The sequence below is a fragment of the Cibotium barometz genome, chromosome 22 (assembly GCF_041138505.1).
Source record: "Cibotium barometz isolate CiBa-2024 chromosome 22, ASM4113850v1, whole genome shotgun sequence".
NCBI lineage: Eukaryota > Viridiplantae > Streptophyta > Polypodiopsida > Cyatheales > Cibotiaceae > Cibotium > Cibotium barometz.
In genome coordinates this window covers 7,316,571-7,339,638 of record NC_141067.1, presented here as the reverse complement: position 1 = coordinate 7,339,638, position 23,068 = coordinate 7,316,571, and the positions used below count along the sequence as shown (strand labels likewise).

At 48.7% G+C, this 23,068-nt stretch overlaps 1 protein-coding gene across 4 annotated transcripts in view; it reads right to left on the bottom strand.

The window, feature by feature from the left end:
• The window catches only part of REV1 (DNA-directed DNA polymerase), a 60,997-nt gene extending 38,210 nt beyond the window's left edge, over window positions 1–22,787 (bottom strand). For all 4 annotated transcript variants that reach the window (XM_086816343.1, XM_086816344.1, XM_086816345.1 and 1 more), the window contains exons 1-9: window positions 22,407–22,787; window positions 20,983–21,051; window positions 20,715–20,871; window positions 20,510–20,625; window positions 20,353–20,429; window positions 19,827–20,245; window positions 17,415–17,567; window positions 17,081–17,213; window positions 16,828–16,916 (exon numbers count right to left, since the gene is read on the bottom strand). In XM_086816343.1, the coding sequence (XP_086672469.1) occupies window positions 16,828–16,916; window positions 17,081–17,213; window positions 17,415–17,567; window positions 19,827–20,245; window positions 20,353–20,429; window positions 20,510–20,625; window positions 20,715–20,871; window positions 20,983–21,051; window positions 22,407–22,576 (1,383 nt within the window). In that variant the 5' untranslated portion in view covers window positions 22,577–22,787. The remainder of the gene's footprint in view (window positions 1–16,827; window positions 16,917–17,080; window positions 17,214–17,414; window positions 17,568–19,826; window positions 20,246–20,352; window positions 20,430–20,509; window positions 20,626–20,714; window positions 20,872–20,982; window positions 21,052–22,406) is intronic.
• Window positions 22,788–23,068: the final 281 nt, after the last annotated feature.

Here is a 23,068-nt window from a genome sequence, read left to right as displayed (position 1 = left end):
GTCAACTATTGCCCTATCTTCGACAGAGGCAAGAGTACCGGGCTGCTTGTGGCGCTGCTTGCGAGGTTGTGTGGCTGCGGAGGCTGCTAGGCAAGATTGGGTTTCCATAGAAGGAGCCCACAGTCATCCAGTGTGATAACTAGAGTTGTATAGCTATTGCTCGGAACCCAGTCTTCCATGCCCGGACCAAGCACATAGAGATATAGTATCACTTTGTACGTGAGAAGATCTTGGCTGGTGACATCTTGCTGCTTTATTGTTCGGACCTCTTCACGAAGTCTCTACCTCAGGCTATGCTCAGGTGGCACTCCAGCTCACTGGGGTTGGTTTCACAGCCAGGAGCTGAGAGGGGGTGTTAGAAGTCATCTCCTGTCTTTACTGAGACACCAGGGCCTCTGTCGTGGGTGTGCCCGCCTTTGTAGGTGCTTTTCTCATTTTTCCTCACTCCCCATATTTTTCCCATTTATCTGTGGCTTGGGTGGGCAGTCGTGAGCTGGCAAGCGCATTCTTTCTTTAGGCGACTGTACCCGACTTCAGTACAGTGCTGGCCGACTTATGTGTGCTGGCCGACTGGTCTTGTAGCTGGTCGTGGAGAATCTGCACCTGTCAGCTGCCTCTGGAGCAGGCCGACTGCTGCCTGGGGTCCATATATAATGGACCCCCACACCCCTTGCTATTTTCATCTTGTATATTCCGGGATCTTGTGCATATAGAGCAGAGTTACACGGCTCTCTCTCTCATTCTCTTGTGCTGTTTATTTTCTGCACTGTTCTTGCTCTAGTGTTCTCAGATTTGGTTATCATCTCCGCCGCATATTCTGACAGAAAGGTCATCATCCTTTGGACACTTATCTTGAGGTAATGCATGGAGTGCCTAGTACACATAATGTCTTTCGTGACCATCTGATGCACAGTAGCCCAAACCTTCTGTCGTGCTGGGGGCAGTATGGGCTGAGTGTAAGAAGCCAACAATAAAAGTCAAACGTAATTTTTTTTTTTTTCGAGCTCACTGAAGCTACGCCCCATCCCTGCCTGCGCGACCTGCACACCAGCGCCCCCCCCGCCATTACGCCTGCTCTTGCCCCCCCCCCGCCTGCTGTAGTTCCTGCGCCCCTCCCCTTGTTGCTCTGCCCGCCGCCCGTCTCTCCTCCCCCCTTCACCTGCTTCGCTGCTGCGCCCCATCCCTCGCTGCTGCGCTCCCTCCTCGCCTTCCCGCCCCTTCCCTCCTCGCCTCCTCGTCTTCTCGCCCCATCCCCTGCTTCGCGCCCATCTCTCCCCCCTCCGCCAGCATTCGCCTCTTTCGCAGCTATCTCCTCGCCTCTTTCGTTCTCCTCCCCGCCTCATTCGCCTATCTCCTCCTTGCCTCATTCGCTATCCTCCCCGCCTCATTCGCGCAGCCATCTCCTCCCCGCCTCATTGCGCAGCTGCCGCGCCCCCCCCCCTTTTTTTAATTTTTATTTTTTATTTTTTTTAATTTTTTTTTATTTTTTATTTTATTTATTTTTTTTTTTAACCCCCCCTCCCTCTCGTACTGTTTTCCGCCCCCCAGGGGGTTTTGCTTTCCCCTTTTTTCCTCCGGTCTTCCGCCTCTCTGTGTGCAGCCCGCTTCTTGCAGGATTTCCGCTTTCGTTTCGCCTACACCTGAGCTTCAGACTCTGATGGAGACTCCTCCCGCCTCGCCTCAGAGGGACTCATCCGCAGCCCCCTCGCCCGCCCCCGAGGACACCCCCATCAAGCTTTCTCTTTCGCCGGAAGAGGAAGCGAGCCTCACCGCAGAGGTGGAACGCCTCCAGGCTCATTCCACCATCTGCCGTATAGTCGGCACTCGCCCCAGCAGAGGGGAGATCAGGGATCTTCTTCAGGCTCGCCTTCTTGCAGATGTGGGCAAGATCCTGGATGTACAGCTCCTGGGCCGGGGCCATTATCAGATCGAGTTCGAGGCCGCCCAGAGCGTTGCCAAGGTCCTTGCCATGAGTCCTCTGGACATCAGGGGTGCTCGGGCTTTCTTCAGACCTTGGCAGCATGGATTTGACCCAGCAGCGGCGGAGCAGGGAGAGCGCCTCTTCCATATTACAGTTTGTTTCCCTGGGCTCCGCCGGGAGTATCTTCCGCTCCTCTCCAGGCTCGGAGCATTGCTGGGCTCGGTACTAGAGACGGGCCCCTCAGCAGCTTCAGTGGTGGCCAGAGCAGCTGGGCTACCTTCGGTCAGAGTGTTGGTGTCTGACATCTCCTCCCTTCCTAAGGTCATTCAGCTACCTAGGATAGGGGGGGGGGTGGATAGATCAGAGAGTGGAGTTCTCGGGGCTCCCGAACCAGTGCTTCATTTGCAGGCAGGTCGGTCATCTGGCCAAGGCCTGCCCTCGCAGGAGACCTCGACCCTCACCACAGCAGCAGGCTACTGATGGCCCGCCCACAGATTCGGCTCGGCAGGCTGCCTCAGGGACGCCTGCTCAGGCCACAGAGACCTCGGAGTGGCAGCCTGGACAGGGGCGCCGCCGAGGGAGACAGCCACAGCAGCACGCCCAGAGACCGCTGCAGCAGCAGCCACAGTCTCAGCCTCACTGGGTTCCCGTGAGGAACAGCTTTGCTCCCCTTCAGGAGGAGACCCCTGCAGCGACCGAGGACCAGGAGATGCCAGCTCCCCCTCCTTCACCCCCCCCACCCCCGTCCCCTCCCACCGCCTCGTTTCCACCTTCGCCTCCTCCCGCCCCCGCTCCGGTTTCGGCAGCGGCTCCCTCTCCACCTCCTTCGCCTCCCCCTCCTCCCCCTCCGCCCGCCTCACCTTCCCGGGAGACCCTGGCAGTTCCCTGGCGCTCACCTGCAGTCCGGAGAGCGCTGAGCACTGACCTCACTCGAGCATCACAGAGGAGATCAAACAAAGCCCTCCAAAATAGGCTTGTAGTCCTGGGATCTCTATCCCCAACAATGGATTTAGGCATACCATGATGCTTGAAAATATTAGCAAGAAAAAGCTTTACCATCTTTTATGGTTTTCTTGACGGGCAAGAAGTGAGCTTGCTTGCTAAACCTGTCCACAATAGTCCAAATAGCATCATTCCCATGCTGGGATCTAGGCAAATCCATAATAAAATCCATCGTGATACTTTCCCAAGGTTGCGAGGGAATAGGCAATGGCTGAAGCAAACCTGGAGGCTTTTGCCTATCAAATTTCACCTTTTGGCAAGTGATACATGCACGCACATAAGCCTCAATATCTTTACGCATGCTTGGCCAAAAGAAATACCTCTGAATCATGCGAGTAGTAGGCATAATACCTCTATGACCAGCATATGGTGGAGCGTGACATTCGTCCATAACCTTTGGACGCAAATCCTTCACCACACATAGACAATTATCCTTCATGAGATAACCCTCATTGATAACATAAGAGGCATGTGAATGACCAGCCATCAAATCAGTCCATATATGGCAAAAATCAGCATCCAAATGATACAAATCTCTCATAGCAAATAGATCTCCATGAGAGGCCACTAAGACTGCAGCAATATAAGGCCTCCTAGATAGTGCATCGGCCACCACATTTTTCTTTCCTGGAGTATGCACAATCTGAAAATGAAACATGGAAAGAAAATTCGCCATTCTCATTTGCTTCTCTGAAAGCTTGGTTTGAGATAGAAAGTATCTCAAGCTTTGATGATCTGTCTTGACCACAAATTCAGCCCCAAGAAGGTAGTGTTTCCAAATCTTTAAGGCGTGAATTACAGCCAAGAGCTCTTTCTCATAGATATCCATATGAAGCTCAGCATCATGCAAACGACGGCTCTCGTATGCAACTGCATGCCCTTCTTGATTTAGGACAGCTCCTATGCAATCACCACAAGCATCACATTCAACTACGAATGACTTGTGCAAGTCAGGAACAATCAATACTGGACCACATATGATCGCATGCTTGAGCTGCAAGAAAGCATCCTGTTCCTTTGAAGTCCATTTGAAAACAGTTTTCTTCTTTGTGAGATCATGTAGAGGAGTGGCAATCATAGCAAAATGTCTTATGAAACGCCTGTAATACGAACATAATCACAGAAAACTACGTACTTGATGTACGTTTTGCAATTCGGGCCAATTCCGAATAGTCTCGATCTTTGCAGGATCCATTGTAACTCCATCTTTGGATACAATATGTCCCAGATAATGAATCTCTGAAAGAAAAAACTCACTTTTCTTGGCATTGACGAAAAGTTTATGCTTCCGCAACTCTTCGAACACTGTGACCAAATGAGTTCTGTGTTCCTGCTCATTCTTTGAGAAAACCAAGATATCATCAAAGAAGACTCCTGTAAACTTGCGATGGGATCGGAATATCCTATCCATCATACGATTAAAAGTAGCAGGAGCATTGGTGAGACCAAAAGGCATTACCAAGAATTCATATAATCCGAAGGCTGTCCTGAATGCAATCTTATGGACATCTTGTGGCACCACGCGTATCTGGTGATAACCACTCTTCAAATCAAGTCTGCTAAAGCAAGCTGAGCCATCAAGCTTATCCAAGATATCATCAATACGTGGAATTGGAAATCTATTCTTGATGGTAAGCTTGTTCAAAGCTCTATAGTCCACACACATACGGAATGATCCGTCCTTCTTTTGAACAAGAAGCACAGGAGAGCAGTAAGGTGAGGAACTGGGCTGAACCAAACCTTTCTCTAAAAGCTCGTTTACCTGCTTCATAATTTCTTCTTGTTGTGCAGCACTCACTCCGTATGCGGGTTTGTTAGGTGGAGAACTACCTGGCACAAGATCTATGCAATGATCTTCGGGCCTTTGGGGAGGTAATTCACCTGGCAATGAGTCAGCAAAACAGTCTTTGAATGCATTAAGAAAATTCAGCCTATCATTAGTCATAGCATCCACATTTTGATGATTTGGCACAGGACTATCACGCACAAAAACCAAGTACGCAGAAAGACTCTTTTTCATTGCTTTATTAATTTGGATGTGTGATACAACTGGGATGGAATCCCCTTCTTTGCCAGCATCAATAAAGTGCATGCGGCCTTTATGCATAAAAGAAATCATATTAGACTTGTAGTCTTTGCGGGGCTCAAGCCTATGATGCCACGGCTTGCCCAACAATACATCACATCCATTCAGAGGAGCAACTAAGAAATGCTCATTGTCAAGGTAGCCCTGTATATGAATACGCAACTTCCCAATCAAAGGGGTAACCTGCACCTCTTTGCCAATAAATGCAGCTTCGGCTTCAATCTGAGGTCCCATGCTTTCAACCTCAATTCCCAATGCAGCTGCCATTTGCATAGAGATGAAATTGTCAGTTGCACAGTCATCAAACATGAATAATGCAGGCTGATCCTTGATTTGCCCCCAAGCCTTGCAAACCATTCTCTCTTTAGCATCATGACCTGTATTACCTTGCACATCAGGAACTGCATGAACATTTGCTTTGGTGTGCTTGTCCTCGTGCTTTGGTTTGCGATCTGGGCATTGCCGAAACATGTGGTCTTTGCTACCACAAGAAAAGCATTTTCCATCCTTAGCATATTGCTCTCTTTGCTCCGGGGTTAATCCAAATTTGTTCTTTCTTGGGCCCTGTTCTTTATTTTCAGCTTTACCACCCTTGTAGGACTCCCGGAAGTTCTTTTTAGATGGCTGTCCGCCCTTTTGCTGATTTGGGGCAGCCTTGTCCTTCGCCTTGGAACCTCCTTGATCCTGCTTGATCTTGAGCACCAATTGCTCCGTAGCAAGGGCAGAAGCTGTGAGTTGCTGCAACGTATGTTTTGGGTGCAATTCAATACCCGATCTATATGCTGGTTGCAATCCAGAACGAAACTTCCTCTTTCTTTCATCTTCTGTGATTAGCATGAAGGGAGTCACTTCCAGCAACACTTTCCAAAATTTGTTAACATACTGTTGCACACTCTCATTGTCTTTTTGTTCCAGCCTATCCCACTTTTGAGTGAGAGTTTGCTCCGCGTTGGGTGGCAAGAACTGAGCATAAAATCTATCTTTGAATTCCTTCCAAGTAGAGATGGGATCCTTGGTGATCTTTTCGGTGATCCACCAATGGGCAGCAGTGCCTTTCAGAAACATGCTAGCATGGCGCACCTTTGACTTTTCTGTAAAGTCCTCATCGCTAAAAGCAATGTCGAACTGTGCCACAAACGCTAACACCTTAGAAGCATCGTGTTCACCATGAAAGACATCAAATTTGACAGATTTATCACCTGCTTTGAACTCCTTGAGCTTCTTGGCATGAGGCTCATGGTCCTCTCTTTTTCTTTTCCCCTTATCCAACGGGGTAGCCCTGTCTGCATGGGCTCCATGGGCCGTCAAAGAAGCTTCATGGGGCACGGTGGCATGTGCTCCACGAACTCGAAGCTCAGATGCATGTGACTTACCTGCATATGGAATGGTCTCTCCATGAGACAACTCAGAAGGCAAAATTTTTCTGGAAGCAGACCTGTCACCATGAGATACATATCTTGCATGCATGTGACTTTCGTGCCCTCCATGAGCACTGGCATACATAAATCTGTCAGGCTTAGTGCCTTGGGGAGAGGATGCATGTCGGGAGGTGACAGTCACCTCTTCCTTTTGCATAAAAGATTTCAGCCTCTGGGATGCGGGATCTCCATGCTTTAAACGAGGTGGATTTCTGAATTTTAGCTCTCCGTCATCCCCCTCTTTGATATCACCTTTGCGAAGGAGATAGGCAAGTGCCAACTCCCTTGGTTTCTTGCCCACTTCACGAGCCATTGATTCAAAGGTTACATCAACCATAGCATCAGCCTTCCTGGCTTCAATAGCACTTTGTAGATGAGGATCTTCATGCAAAAACTTCAATTCTTGCTCTTGAGCCTGCAAAAGTTTTCTCATATGTTCCATTTCAGCCCTCATAGCATCAGGGTCTTGTTCAAGCATAACTGTCTTTCCTGGAGACAGTTGACCTTTGGATTCACTATCCATAACCCTTTCAAGGGGCTTGTGCCTACCACGCAGGGCATCAGACCCACGAGAAGCACTAGATGGACCCCTCGAATTTGGTACTTCCAAAGGGTTGCCTTGGCTGTCCATTGTGTTCAAAGTTTGCTAAAAGCGGGATGTCCAGTACACAGGTTCGTTTCCCCACTAGGAAGAGGGAAACAACCGTGCTCTGATACCAATGAAACCGATCCCGTCAAGTGGGAAAGACTCCGTTGGACACCCACACGCTTAATAGCACAACTTTAAAACCACAAATATGAAATGGACAACTTAAAATAACTTGAACTTTAAATGAACAGAAATGGAAAGATGGACACCAGCACTGGGGCCGGAACGGGCCGACCCCCCCCTCAATATATGATATATTTATTGGGAGTATTTAAAGAATACAATGCTCCATGGGTTCTGAGAACCAGATAATGTCCATGTACATATGAAAACAGTACCAAACAAGTAGGCTCGAATTTCGATGTAGAGAACTCGAAGTAGAACGACCACTATTGTGGCCCAATCTCTGCGGTCCTGTGCTTTCACTGGACTCCGCGGAGAGCGCCTCACTGGTGTTCCGAGACCACGCACAAACAGGCGCTCTCGTACTAACGCCTGGCTCTCCCGATCTCAGCACCTTTGGACCGAGGTTCGCCAATACAGCTTGGACAACCCGGCACCGAACGGGTGTTGGCCGAGCGGGGCGAATCTTTTATCAGATTTAAACATATAATACTTTACTCAAATCTGTAAATCACTTACTTGTAGATGGTTGATATGAAAACCAATCCTCAGAGTATGATGAAGTCATCCAGGTGATGAAGAAGCAGTTGCCTCGTGGAGAACCAACAAGACAAGAGTCACCGCAAAAGATCACAGCCACCTGCTGTGAAAGAAGGAGAGGCTTGTGTAGTTGCCAACTGAAGATAGCCTCCCACTGTAAGCTCAGCCGCCTGAGAGAGAAAAGAAACCACCAAGTTTGGAGGAGGCACCAGGCTGCTGTGCGCAGCTATTTAGCTGCAGCCTGCGTAGCTTCCTGTAGATGGTAGCTTGCTGGAGAAACAAGCGTAGACTTTCTGGAGAGGATCCACGACTTCCTGTAAGAGGAGGCAGCCGCCTGCAGGGGTGGTTGCAGCCAGCCTGTAGAGGGTCGCCTGTAGAGAGTCCACGCCTCAGAGCAGCCACAGCAGTACCTTATGAAGGGGCAGATTCAGCAGTCGCCTGGGGTAGTAGGCGCAGCCAGCAACAGAGGTAAAAAGAAGGCAGCCACCTGCTGGAGTGGTTGCAGCCAGCCTGTGGGAGGAAGGGCACCTGGCTGCTGTTTACAGGCGCCTGGCTGCAGCCGTACAGTAGAGAATATGGCAGCCGCCTGGGGGAAGCAGCCTGTAGGAGATGGCGTAGAGGAAGCAGCGCAGCCTGTTGGAGCACAGTGGCAGGTAACCTTCAGGTGGTGGCAGCCGGCTGCAACCAGTAGCCGCCTAAGCACAGCAAATTCAGCAGCCGCCTTGGGGAGAACATGCGCCTGCGTACAGGGGGAGAGTCGCCGGTTGGTGAAAATCCACGCCAAAGAGAAGCGATGGTTTTTCTACGCTTGAAGGGAGAGATTTCTTTTAATAAATTAAGGTGGAGTTAACTATTGATAATACCCACGCATGCATGTGGGGGATTAGTGGGGGTTGGTGACCATGCCCACCCCCACACTCACTTAAAAGTGGGGCTCCCCACCTTGGCCCCAAAGTGGGTGCCCAAAGGGGGTGCCCACTTTTAAATAAGTGTGAACCCCTAACCTTATAAATCAAAGGGTTAGAATTTAAAACATTAAAACAAACATGTGCGACATACTTACCACCTGTTCACATGCACTAAAGCTCGTCAGAATACAGAGCAGACTTCACGACTCACTGGCAGACGTCCCCGCTCAGTAAGTAACACGTCAGGCAGGCAAACACACAAATACATGTCATGCGAAAACAGTTTCAAGCATGCAAATCATGTGTGCATGTGCAAATAGTAACATGGACATATCTCCCGTTCATGGAACATGTACAAAATATCTGTCGGCACAAAACTGGCACGACATAAAAACATAAAAACCTGGTCTTCCTATGGAGTGACAGTCCCATAGGTAAGACACAGTTCCAGGCACGAGTTTCCCTAGGTGTGACAGTCCCATAGGTAAAACACGGCACGAATACTGGCTCTTCCATGGCGTGACAGTCCCATGGATCGAACACAGTCCAGGTCATACACGGGTGGCACTGATCTGGCTCCCGTCCATACGACACCATCCTGCTAACACACGGGTGGCACCAGTCTGGCTCCCGTCCATGTCAGCAAAATACTGGCCTCTTCACATGAGACACCGGCCTGGCCTCAAGTGAACGAGACGCAAAAGCTAGGAATGGACCAAATGGTCGGCCAATTGGTGACAAGACCTATGCCGATTAGGGCCTCACGGATTTCATCTATCCGCAGTCGGCTGAGTCGCCTTGGCATTAGACAGCGCTCGGAGGCCTTTGATTATACCTTTACACGGCTTTTTGGAGCAGAGGGCCCCCATGAGCCAGCACCCATTCGAGTCCATGTAGTGATACCTCCGGCCCACGGGGAGGAGGCACTAGACTCAGCGGTGGCCTTCTCTTTCCCTCTATGTGGACCTTGTGATCGGGAGTGGACTCTAGAGCTCGCTCTCAGCACTTTGAAGACTCAGGCAGTTGAGTTTTCTCACCACATGAGCGATCTGGAGGTGACAGATGTGATAGGCCGACTTTGGGAGTTGGCTCATTTTTTCTTGGATCCCGGGAGTGTGGATACCTCAGGGATTCGGCATCTGGTCGTGCGCATAGTGGCAGACTTGGCACGCGACCCTGGATATGTGTGTATACACGAGGTTTCTCTGTCAGAGCAGGAGGCAGTTACCATGGGCCACAGCCACTGGCGCCTGATCCGGGATTCTTGCAGTACACCGGGTGGGCAGATTCGCAGCCGTTCGGATGGGGACTACTCTCCATCCAAGCCGCTTGCGAAGGCCCGCCGCACGGCTGAGACAGCATCCACCTCAGCAGGGCATCCATGAGGATCATCTCATGGAATGTACAGGGCCTTGGCGGAGCACACTTTATACGCTATCGAGGTTGCTTGAGGCAGGAGCTTCAGAGATGCCTGGTTGGTGGCAGCATTGACATTTTGATGATGCAGGAGCACCACTTGGGTGAGAGCAGGATCCGGAGATACGGTTCGGTGATGCCTGGTAGATGGGACACTTTTTGGTCTGCAGGGTTTGGTCCTTTGGGTGGACAGGGAGGAGTATGCATGGTTATTGCAGATGTATGGCGGCAGGCCATTGTGGATCGAGGGATCATTGTGCCTGGTAGAGCACAGTATGTCATTCTGAGGATGCATGATGAGCTATTGGGTGTGCTCAACATCTATGCGCCCAATCATGCTAGTGCTAGAGCAGAGTTCTGGACTCAGGTTACAGATGCATTGCCAGAGGCCGCACATTGGTGTGTTGGGGGAGACTTCAACATGCTTGAGGACCCGGCAGATAGGGTGGGAGGCAGTCATGTTACAGTGCACGGCACGGAGCTTGCAGCTTGGGACCGGTTTTGCATGTCACTGAGGATCACTGATGCATGGCAGCATGGGGCTTTCTCCCGGTCTCAGGACAGTCTTAGTTTCTCTCAGTCGGATCGCCGGCAAGGAGGGACTAATCTATCACGGATTGATCGCTTTTATGTGGGCGATTGATTAGGGGAGCGAGGGGGCTCCGTCGGCATTCTCGCTGGCACCTCATTTTCAGATCATGCGCCAGTTATATTGACATTGGAGGAGGGGACACGGGAGCCCAGCTTGCAGTTGAGGATCCCAGAGAGGGTACTTGCAGATCCCAGTCTCGCTGAGGATATTGAGAGGATCTGACATGATAGTCAGTGCTCTGACCAGGATGCAGCGGGCCAGTGTGCCCAGGGACTCATTGATCTTAGCTCTTTTCTGCACGCTGCAGCTTTGACACGTCTGGGAGAGATTCGCGAGCGGGAGCAACGACTGAGACGGAGCCTTACTTCGCTACAGCGCCTTCAGGAGCAGCAGCCTGCATGTGAGTGGGTGGCGTCCCAGTTGAGCCAGGCACGCCAGGAGGTTAGAGAGGTAGAGGAGCAGAGACATGAGTTTTACTATCGTCGTCAGGCCTCTCAGTGGACGCAGCTTGGTGATAGAGTGACTAGGGAGTTTTTTGAGATCACTGGACCCCGTCATGCACGAGCAGGAGTCCGCCAGCTTGGTAGACCGGATGGATCGGTAGCTACTGAGCTTGGGGAGATCAGAGCCATTGCCACTGCTTTTTATAGTGACCTGCTTTCAGCGGAGCCAGCCACTGAGGATCGAGATGTTTGCAGACAGACTGTGTGGGCCCATGTGCAGAGGAGGGTCACAGACCATATGCGTACAGTTCTAGGTGCACCTCTGTCAGAGATTGAGCTTGCCGAGGCCTTGAGGGTCCTGCCGCGACATAGTTGCCCAGGGGAGGACGGACTGACGCCGGCCTTTTTTATGCGCTATTGGGACCTTTTGGGGCCAGGCCTCCGCAGGGGCTTTCAGCATGTTTTGGACACTGGGTGATGCCGCAGAGCTTTTCAGAGGGCTTGATCTATCTTATCCCCAAGGGGGAGGGAGTATCAGATGACATTCGGCATTGGAGGCCTATTACGATCCTCAATACTGTCTACAAGGTCTTAGCAAAGGCCTTGAGTTTGAGGATCCAGCCCTTCCTGGGGGAGTTGATTCATGCTACTCAGACAGGATTTGTCAAGGAGCGCAGTATCCTTGACAACATCTTTACTTTCTGGGAGGCGACGGCCCGAGCTAGATTTCTTGGCGAGGACTTGGTCGTGATGCTTCTCGATTTTGAGAAGGCATACGATAGAGTTGATTGGGGATTCTTAGAGGGCACTATGCTTCGCCTGGGCTTTGAGCCAGGATGGATCAGAGGGGTGGCAGCTTTGTATTCCACAGCTCGCAGCCAGGTGCTGATTGCAGGAGGACGGGGGCCGAGTTTTGAGCTGACCAGATCAGTCCGTCAGGGGTGTCCTCTCGCCCCTTTCCTTTTTCTCTTCTTTGCGGAGGCTATGAGTATGTATTTGACGGCAGAGGAGGTTGGTTTGAGAGGACTTCAGCTCCCAGTCCGGGGGGAGGATTTGCTTGATGCTGAGTTTGCAGACAACACGGGCTTATTTTTGCATGGCCAAGAGGCCAATCTTATGCGGGCTGAGCAGTCGCTCCAGGTTTTTAGTGCAGCTTCGGGAGCATTGATCAATTGGCGCAAGACAGTGGCCTTTTGGATCAGTAGTGCTCCCACTCCGGCATGGAGCCCGGACCCCGGTTTTAGATGGATTCCTCCAGGCACAGCAGTGCGGTATTTGGGATGCCAGATTGGCCTCGATTTGTCACCTGAGCAGCAGATTGCCCCGCTTCTTCTGAGCATTCGGAAGAAGCTATTGTATTGGAGTACAGCTCGACTATCCTTGGCAGGGAGGGTGGTGGTGGCAAATCAGGTGCTGTTAGCGACCATGTGGTACATTACGTCTTGCTGGATTTTCTCGAGCTCTTGCATCAGCCAAGTACAGAGGCTGATCAGGAACTTTCTGTGGTCTGGGCGGGACGGTCAGCCAGCTTGGGCAAAGGTTGCATGGGCAGTTATTACACTTCCGCTGGCTCAGGGCGGTTTGGGTATTATAGATCCAGTCGATCAGAGTAGAGCCTTATTGGGGAAGCTTATTGTTCGGGGGTTGCTTCCAGGCGCTGAGCCTTGGAAAGAGCTCCTCTTGCAGCGACTGCAGGCTCGGGCGCCCCCTGCAGGGGGTACTTGGGCACCAGAGATTCGCTGGATCTTCATAGAGATGAGGAGGACAGGCCTCAGTAGAGGATGGGAGGACAGATTTGCTTTGAGTATCCTGAGAGCTTGGGAGCTGCTGAGACCGGGGCTCTCTCAGCGGCCTCCTTCTTGTGTTGAGGAGCGGGCCAGGCAGCCGCTCATCTGGAGCCCAGCGGTTCGTACGGAGCAGGGTCATATGCTGGGTTCTCGGCCTCGTCTAGCCTGGGGACCTTTAGCGGCAGGCCCAGCTCGTAGTTTTGGAGACTGGCAGGCTTTCTGCAGTCTACCAGAGGAGATCCAGGTGGAGAGGCTGAGTCACTTCAGAGGGGGGTTGATTATGAGGGATGATATTCAGGAGGCACTTACAGAGGAGTGGTTCACACCTCTCGAGCCAGTGGCCCCACGGTGGATGGGAGCCTTTACGCAGTTGGAGATCCTGATTGCTGTCAGAGCTAGCACTGAGGATGGCAGATGCCTCTACTATGAGATTCAGGATGAGGGCAGACTACAGAGAGTGGAGGTGGAGTCGCCTTTGGTTGCAGAGTGCACCTTCCAGAGGATTCGGGTAGTGGCTGCCGCTTCTCGGAAGTGGCATATTGACCCCGACCCTGCTGATGTGCTCCCGGATTGGCGCATATGGGCATATGCAGCGCGCCCCTTGGCCCGGCTACAGTGGGACCCCGGGGAGTACGAGTGGCATGATCCTTATGCATCCCTTGAGGCCACAGAGATCACCTTTTTCCAGTATACTGTTCGGCTGGGACGGCATATTTTGACGGCGAGGAGGACGGTTTCTCCAGCGGCAGCGGGGCATTGGCGTCTACAGGGACTCTCACAGGAGTTCCTGGAGGATTTCTGGGCTCGGCTCTGGGCTAGTCGGCAGGCCCGCAGGATCTCGGCTTTTCAGTGGCTGGTCGCCCACAGGGGCTCAGCAGTTGGCACTTGGCTTGTTTACAGCGGTCTTCCGGCGGCCTGCGGCCGATGCGGCCACCCTATGGAGACACAGAGACATTGCCTTTGGGACTGCCCTCAGGCACAGCAGATTTGGCTGCGGATACTGCGTATTCTGGCCCCCCTCTCTCCAGAGGGTATGTTTACGTGGGGTGCCGCTGCTTGGTCGACTTCGTCAGGGCCTGCTATGGGCTATGAGATGGAGCAGGGCAGTCAGGCCATCAGATTTATTAGGGGCCAGCCTCGCCTGGTTCCGGCACCGGATTTCTCGTCCGCCAGCTGGACACAGGAGAGGGATTTACGATGGGAGCTCCTCAGCAGCCTCACCATCTGGTTCACCTGGAGGGCCCGGTGCTTTACGGCCTTTGAGGGGAGATTAGAGCCACCAGCAGAGACTGTTCGGGGGATTTGGCAGGAGTTGATCCACACCCTGCGAGGACAGTACGACCGCATCCGGGGAGACTCGGATGAGGCGATCTTACGGCGCCTGGCCTTTCACACCACTTGGCGCTGTGGCCCGTTCTACACCCTACACACGGGATGCCCCCGTTGGCACTACAGGCCACCTGTTTGGCTCTTCCCCCCCCCTATTGTATGATCTAGCCGCTCAGTTTTTTATACTGATGCTTGTATTTTGCAGCACCTAGGGAGAGTCTCCTGGGCTGCCATGATGTATTCACTGCTCTTCTCTCTCTTAGGAGCAGGAGAGATCTTTTGTAGCCCTTCGGGCGTTTTTATATAACTAATGAAAGGATCTTTTCTCGGGAAAAAAAAAAAAAGTCAAACGTAATCTGTCTCATCATAGAAGGATCCGAGTGAAGTGTGCCTTGAGTGTCCTCCTCTGCAACATTCTAAACACTTTCTCTACTATGAGATGGGCCATGAGCAGCAAAGAAGTGTTTATTGCATCTGCCTCCCATCTCAGTCCAAAATGACTCTTGGGCATGGTAGCGATACTCTATTCTTGGCTCCAGGGAGTACTGAAGCTCAGCCCTAATAGTACATAAAGTATCTGCAATCCATTGGGCACGGGGTGCTTTTCAAGTTCCCTCTATAATGCGGATAACCAGCCTCTCATAGCCCTCTCATGGTCAATGCTATCGTGTCTCCAAAGTAAGGAATCCTGTGGTAAAAATCACTGACACGCTACAATGCAGATACTCTAGGCCATCAAAAAATTCATGAGACCTTCATGCATCTATCACCATCTATTACCTGCCACTGTGAGAGCACTACATCTGAGTAGAAATGCTCAGGAATGCGTACACAAGGGGTAGAGCCATGGTATCCTGGATCTCTAATACATAAAACCATTGGGCAATGATCAGATTTAGAAGTGCCAAATGCAATGAATGTATGTCCTCTCCTATCAAGAACCCAATCATTGGTCCAAGCGAGTTCACATGCAACCCTACATCCCTCCTCCTATCAGACCTAGAAAAGAGGAGAGAGGATGGCCTCCTGTGAAATCATCCGCAAGCCAACAATCTCTGCCATGTACACAAAGAATAAACCTCTCCCAAGAGGCCTCTCAAGCCACTTGTCCTCCTCTTTTATCTGTTGGTTGCTCAACCATATTAAAGTCACCCCCAATGATCCAGTGATCACCATGAAGCAAATCAGTGAGGAATAAGGAAATCCTCTCCCGTCTATAATTAGGTGCATACATGTTCAGAATACCAATGTGTCTCCCATCCTACATAATGATAGTCCACTGCGCTCTAGCAAGCAAAATGGCACCATGGCCAATGATGCAAGGCAAGATAGAGACTGACATTTAAATACATACACCACCCTTGGCCCCTGCAACTCCCGACCAAAAGGTGTAACCAGATAATAACTTGCCAGATCTACCACATTGGCTTGCATCGAGTTTATGCTCCTACAAGAGTTAAATGTCCATTGGACCTTCCATGACTGCAGAGTGAAGCTGGTCCCTGATAAGCTGTTTCCAACGGCACGGGAAAACACCATCAAGTCCATGTATGTTCCATGAGACAATCCTCATGAAGACAAGTAATGAAAGTTTCGACCAGATCTCGTGGTTGATGTAGAAGGACCCCCTTCGAGGCAGAAACGCGTCTCGCGTGAGGGAGGGGAAATGCTCCAAGGAGAGGTCCACCTCTCCTTCCCATTCCAGGGAGAAATCCTTTCCCTTCTCAAGAATGGAAGAAGGGAAGCACAATCTATCATCATCAACTGCAATGCACAGTGCAATGTATCATGATAGTGCAGCGTATCATCCTCATTACATTCTAGCTACAATGCATCCTCATCCTGTTCAAAATCATCATCATGTGTAGCCAGGGATGCAAAGGGGTTAGGTTGTTCCACTGAATGCTCAGGCGCCAGCATAGGATGGGGATCCATGTATGCCTGCCATCCCTAAACATCACCCATTGTTGTGTAGTCTGCTGAGGTGCGGGAGCGGTTGTAGGTGAAGTTACAGTGAAACATCTGATGAGCATGTCCACGCCACCTGAAATACGGCCTCTGGATCTGGGACAATCACTAGCAAGATGACCTGCCAGCAATCTCCATCCTCTGTCAAAAATGTGAAACATTTGGTCTGTAACAAGATGTAACCATCGGTGATGGATGGATCGGGAACAAGAACAAAAATTCAGGGTAAAAGTGGCAGTAATCGCTGCGAAAGCAGACGAGTTTTTTTGTCTCTTGCCCAGATTGTTGCGTCGATGAAGGTTGCCCCAAGGTAGTACATCCCTGTCCTTGGCTATGCAAACCCTGAGCCTCGCAATTACATACTGGCCATTTTTTTCCCCTCTTTTAGCAGGACCTACATTCGGGTCCATTTTCCTAATCTAACCAAGTCTAAACCAGCATCCACTGAGAGCTATTGTGATGCATGCAACATATGGTAAGGAAAATAAACAAAATGGAGCGTAGTCCAACTCATTCATAGGTGTAACGAGAAGTCAGGTTAAGACAAGTGCATGCCGGTCTTCATCAGCTCAGCCTAACATGAGATCCAAAGGACCTCTTTTAAGGTAACATTCCATGGAATCCTAAAATGTGTACTTGACACACCTGCTGATATGCTTCAAAATCATAAGGAACAACTTCTAGCGCAGGACATAAAGCCTTTGCATCCCGGATAAACATGCCAGACTTGACACCTGCAAGAGCAATATCCGCAAACATACTTAATCCCAGATAAGCATGAACTACTGATTTTTCCAGTTTCAAGAAATCAAATCAAAGAGCCAATTGAAATGCTTTAGAAACATACTGGAAAATTAAAAGGGCAAGGTGCAACATAACTATACAGCTAGGTACAAACCGAATGCTCGGGCGGCATAATTTGATGACGAAATCTCAGCTGTGCCATGAGTTTTTTCAGAATGGCACACGGCAACAGGCTTTCCAGCCAGTAGAGGTCGATTCCTCACTACTACCGACACAAAAAAGCAATCCTACTCCAACACAAGACACCAAAATGGTGATTCAATCAGTATGCACTGTAGTGTGAAAAATATGAGCTGTCTCACTTACTGAATTCAATGTCAAACTCTACAAACATCCAAGCCAGGCTTACCTACTGCATGTAATGCATATCACATCATACAGCAACATAAACTTGCTCAATGGAGTTGATGATATGTTTTGAGCCCTACCATATCAACATGCATGATGGTCCGATCGGCAGTATCAGACGAAAAAGCAATGGAATTTGACTGTTCATGCTGTTGATCTTTATCTACCTTGCTACCATTGAAACGACTCTGATAGCGGGTTCTCCAAGTGCCAATGAAGTGAAGCCTTGAGTTCTGCCCAAAAAAAATGACCTAAGTGAGCATGTCGGTGTTCACGCTCAAATTCTAAAAGGTAAACAGTCCACGAGCATCCCTGCCATTACTCCAACACAGGAAAAGTAAGAAGGTGAACAGAAGAAAGCAAGCAGCAACCCAGACAAGTCTGTGTAATCAAAACATGTGAAAGCTTCAAGCATTATAGATAATTTATCTCTGGCCTTTTATGAGGTACATATAGAAAAGTTGAAGCTTATTCTGAGTTAGAAGACCAAATTCTCTAAAATCATTCAAAATCACATAACTTTAAAGTGAAATACTTTGAAAAAGCTCAAAGAAAAACTGAGATGAGCCGCAAGTAACAACTTGCACCCTTACTTATAAACCAATCATCTCAAAATTTTCAAGACTTCAAGATCTGACCCTGCCCAATAAGGTAATCTAGAAGTGGTCCACCACCTCTTTTTCTCAACATCAACATAAGTGGAGATTCAAAAAGCCATTTTATCCACCATGCCTTATGGTGGCCTGGACAAGTCCAAATCCACAAGCACACCCTTTTATTTCTTCAGGCATATATGGATTGAACCTAGCTCAATTCAAGCAGAAAAATGTGGCTAGCTGTCCTACAAACAAGAGCACAATATGAGTTGAGAGGTCAAAAGAACATCTCAAACTGCTTGCAATCAGTTTCACTGTATTTTGTGGTTGAGTTGTTTATGCTCCCTCTATTTCAGCAATAATATTTCAGCAATACACTGCTAGTGTATTGGATACCTACCTACACTACTAGAGGATTAGGTATTTGCCGAGTCTAGTGGAGTATTCCAATGGTATTTGCCGAGTCTAGTGGAGTATTCCAATGGTAATCTCTTTTGTGCACAATAGCCAACATGGTAGGAGACTTGCTTGAATAGGAACACTCTCCCAGACTGTGGAAGCTGGCCTAGCAATCCACAGGCTTTTCTTTCTCTGCTCTCTGTGCAACTACTCAAGTGAGAAAAAAAAATCGAGGCAGAGGAGTGAGCTTATTTAACAGTCTAATAAATTGCAAAGTTGGCCAACTCGTTCTGGCCCACTTTTTGCCTATAAATACACCCCCTAGGATCATTTTTAAGCCCCTTCTTTTGGCCCAGCTATACACTCTTGTAAAAGCACATTTCCAGCATACTAGAGCTAGAGCTAGTGGTTCCACTTTACTGTCATCATTATTTTAAATGCATGTCAGGCATCTCCATTAAAAGAAAGAAAGGAAAGAGGAGAAAAGGGGCTGAATCTTCTGTAAGAAGCGCCTCTGTAGAAGCATAGGTTCTCCTCACTCCACATGCTTTCTAGATTTGCGGTGTCGAAGAGCTTCCACTTAATCTCCACTTCAGTCACCCCTACCAAGGGTGCTTTTGCAGACATCTCTTGACCCTTGAACTAATGATGGTGCTTTGTTTGACTGGCTTAAGAGTTTGGCAAAAATTTGCCACAATAAGTCACGCTTCTGCCATGGCAGGTTTTCTCAACCCCAGGCAGCTAGTATTCAGACCATGGTAGCAACAGAACAGGAACGAGAACGGAACGAAAGCCCCGTTAGGGGAATGGGAACGGGCCACAGGGGCAACAGGAATGAGGGGGAACGGTAAGAGGGAAGAGAGAGAAGAGAGGGGGAAAAGTGAGTAGCCTTGTTGCCTTGCCTTGGAAAGTATGAGTAGAAGTCTGAAGAGACTCCAGAGAGGAGCCCACTCGTGACTCGGAGCTGTGAAGCACGCACGCTGCACGGGCCTACGAAGTACGCGGGCAGGCAACAGGGTATGCCTTTCAAAGATATCCGTAGGCGGCGGGTGACAGCAGGTATGCTTTTTCTATTTTCTCTCTTGGTCAAAGGTCAAAAATGTTCCCCAAAGGGGGAACGGCAGCCAAACATTCCATGTAACCGTTCCCCCACGTTCCCCTGGCCATCCCATGCCAAATCGTTCCCCCATGTGCGTTCCACCCAGTTTAGGCATCTCAGCCTTGGGGGAATGCATTCCACCGTTCCCAAGGGGTGGAAACATCGTTCAACTGCTACTATGATTCAGGCCCTCTTTTTTTCTCCATTCGGTGTGGAGTGATCAATCCAGCCTTAATGGTTGGCAAACTTCCTAGATAGAATTTCTCGAAACGTGAGTAGGGATAAAATTAGCACCATGTTTTTACTTTTTGCAAGTGTTAACCATTTTAGTGCTCTGGGTTGTTTTTGCCTGCCACATAAATATAACCATATCCTAGAATGTAAGGTTAATAAAGTACCTTGAAGTAATTCCGTACAAAGTTAGCATCACCCAAAGTGCAATGTGACCTGACATTTTCTGAAGGCCTCCCAGGTCTCATGTCCTCTATAATATCTGATGAGCTTGAACCATGCAGCAACTTTGGGCCAAGCTCCATAACGTTTGCTGCATATGAATCTGTCTTCATGTCTTGTTTGGACGAAGATATACATGGCTGATCCAAGTGACATTTTTCGAGCACTGCATCAGTATCAGAAGTTGACCCTTCTTTCTCATAGTGCACTTCTGGTTGCAAACTTTTGATTAATTCTGGCAGTGGTAGAATGTCTGCATGATTTGAATGCTTGCTTAAATCCCCCTTCTTGCAATCCAAAAAAGTAGAAAGAGTGCGCTGATTGGGATGATCACGTGCAATTCGCTCATGGTAATATGATGATACTGCAGTTTCAATTTGTTACGTTCAGCAGGCACAAGGAAAACTATTCAAAAACTTGCGATAAATATTACTGGATTGGTTGAAAAATGTGCAACAATGAGCCACTTACCTGGTAGAACTTTCCCACAAGAGATAGAATCCACTACCCATGAAGGCTTAACAATTGGCAGGCCTCTACTAAAGGACCTACAGCCACATCAAACAAAGCCGATTGTTCATGTCATCCTTCAAGAGTTGACAAGAATATGCTACATCCTTCGTGATACCTATGATCTCTGATTTTGCTGTCTGGGAGAGTGCTGCATATGATGTGAGTGACAAGGTCACGGCAGAAGTAGTTCTCAAATGCCCCTCCATGTTTTAGCATGAGGATGCGCAGCTCCTGCAGGGGAGGTGTATTTCAAAGCACTAAATTATTGTTTCCTAGTATAAAACTCCATGGAGTTGAGATTTCTGCTAAATAAAGCACACCTGGTGAGATGGTATGGTGAAGCCATCCACAAAAATTGAGATGCCTTCAAAAAGCCTTGCTAGATCCTTACATTGATCTGCTTCACCGACAATGATAGCACCGCTAGGAAGCTCTACGTTGCCCGATGACGAATTGACATCTGTAGGTGCCAAATAACTGACAAACATAATATTATGTTTGAAAAGCTACCACTGTTTTTTGGTGAAAATCCTCTTAAAAACTTAATTCCTTGGTTGGATTAAGAAAGGCCAAGGGAAGATTGTGCACCTTATGTCCTTGCTGGACGCTTCAGCCTGGAATTGGAGGCTTAGCTTCCTTTTCTTTTCTGCCATGTACCTAGGAAAGGTCCAAAATGTTTTTTTTTTTTTAATCACGAAGTGCCAGTTACATAGAATGGAAAAGGAAACACAAAAAGCTGATGTCCACACAATGGAAATGACCTGAAACTAGGAAATGGAATTGGCTAGGAATCAGCAGATCCTTAGAATTATACAGTATAAATTAAGAAGCAAATTGGAAAAAGAAAATAGACATGAGGGAAAATTTGAAAGAAATAGAGAAGAAACTTGCTATGGATCATTGTTCAGAGGAGATAGTTGGGCAGAGTAGATGGGGATATGTTGAGAGGAGACTAGGAAACGTGAAACAAAAATGGCGACCCTAAAGGAATGGCATTTCTGCATTGTCAGCTAGGAAGTGTCTGTTTCTTGTTAGTATGGCCCAAAGCAATGTTTCTAGGGAAAAGAACATGCCTTTTCCTGGACTAACCCAGTTAAGAAGGCAATGGGAGGTCCTGGGTTCAAGATCTCTTGGGGGGGTTCTCGTGAGTCGTGCTTGATGTGGATTCGTGCAGGTGGGCATGAGGGTCGTCATACCCACGCATCCAGCATCTCCAAACAGATTTGACCAGTGCTTCTCCATCATCTTCTCGACGAATCTTCGGCGACAACAGTGCAAAGTTGGTGCCTCACATCGTTCTGGATCCGGGACGTGGACCGTTCATCCTGGCAGCTTCGTCTCCTTCGCATGGTTACCTAACAACTGTATGCAGGGTGTTCTCTTCATTGCGGACTGAGCGGATTACTCTTGGGGCCTGTCCCGACAACTATTCACTGCTACAATACTGACCATTGTCTGGAAAGGGAGGTACCCCCTGTTGTGGTACTTGGGTGTGTGAGTGTGTGCATCTAGGGCTCTCAATTAGATCGGCTGGCCGCGGGAAGTGATGCCCCCGGCCCTTGCCAAAAAAAAAACAAAACAAAAAAAAGAAGGCACATCCAGATGAGCTCATACAATATCAGTGATATGGCCAAGATGTCATCTTTTTCAATTTGCCAATTTCAATTAGAAAAATTGAAGTTGCACATCTGTTTATATATATTTATATTAATATCTATATCTGGATTAATCTTTATTAATAGGGGCATTATAAGTACATGCTTATACACATGTATTTCTTTTTTTTTTCTGTGAACAATTTGTATACACATAATTCAAAAGGCACGGCCATTCTCTTAAGCGGCAAACTTTTCAATTAGTAGAATATAAAATAGAAAGGAACAAAAACTGGAGCAATTTTTCAATAAAACCAAACATTTTTCTGCGCCCCCCCCCCCCCCCCCCCCCCCCCCCAAAAAAAAAAAAAAAAAAAAAGGGAAGGAAACAAGAAATGGAGCGAATTATTAACATACTTTCCGAAGTCCCCAAAATCGCCGGTGCCTTGGCTCCTGTGCTCTTTGAGGGAAGGAGAGTTGGCGCCCCAAGCCATGCCTGTAGCTCTCCGGCGGTACCCACTTTCCTGCTTCAACTGCTTGCTCTTCATGCTGCCAGTTTTGGCAATCTCTTCGTTGGGCACTGCCATCTAGATCTCACCAAAAAAATTTGAGCTTCAGGGGTTCAATTCAGCCTCTGGAACCTTGGAATTATCTTCTCTGTTCGAATTTCCATTCAAACGTGGAGAGTGCAAGGAAATGCGGGATTTCTTTTAGTTTTGAAAGTTGAGCTGAGGGGCTTGTGGGTGAAGAAACTCGTCGAGCCTCTCAGGCCCTTCCACACTTGCCCGCCCGGAACTTTTTCCCAGTGTGAATGGTATCTACCCTTTTTCACTTTCTTTTTTTTTTACAACTCCATGTACTTAACACTCCAAAAAGAAAACCTAAATTTCAAGGACTACACATACTGATCATGCTTGCCTCTCCCAAAAGACTCGAACACACTTTGTCTCCAAATCCCTCTCCACAATGTCTCCAGCACACTTTGTCTGATTGAAGCACACTACATAAGTTAACGTCATCCTTGTCATGACTCGAGAGATGTATAGATGACACACAACCTTGGTCCTCCCTTTACAACA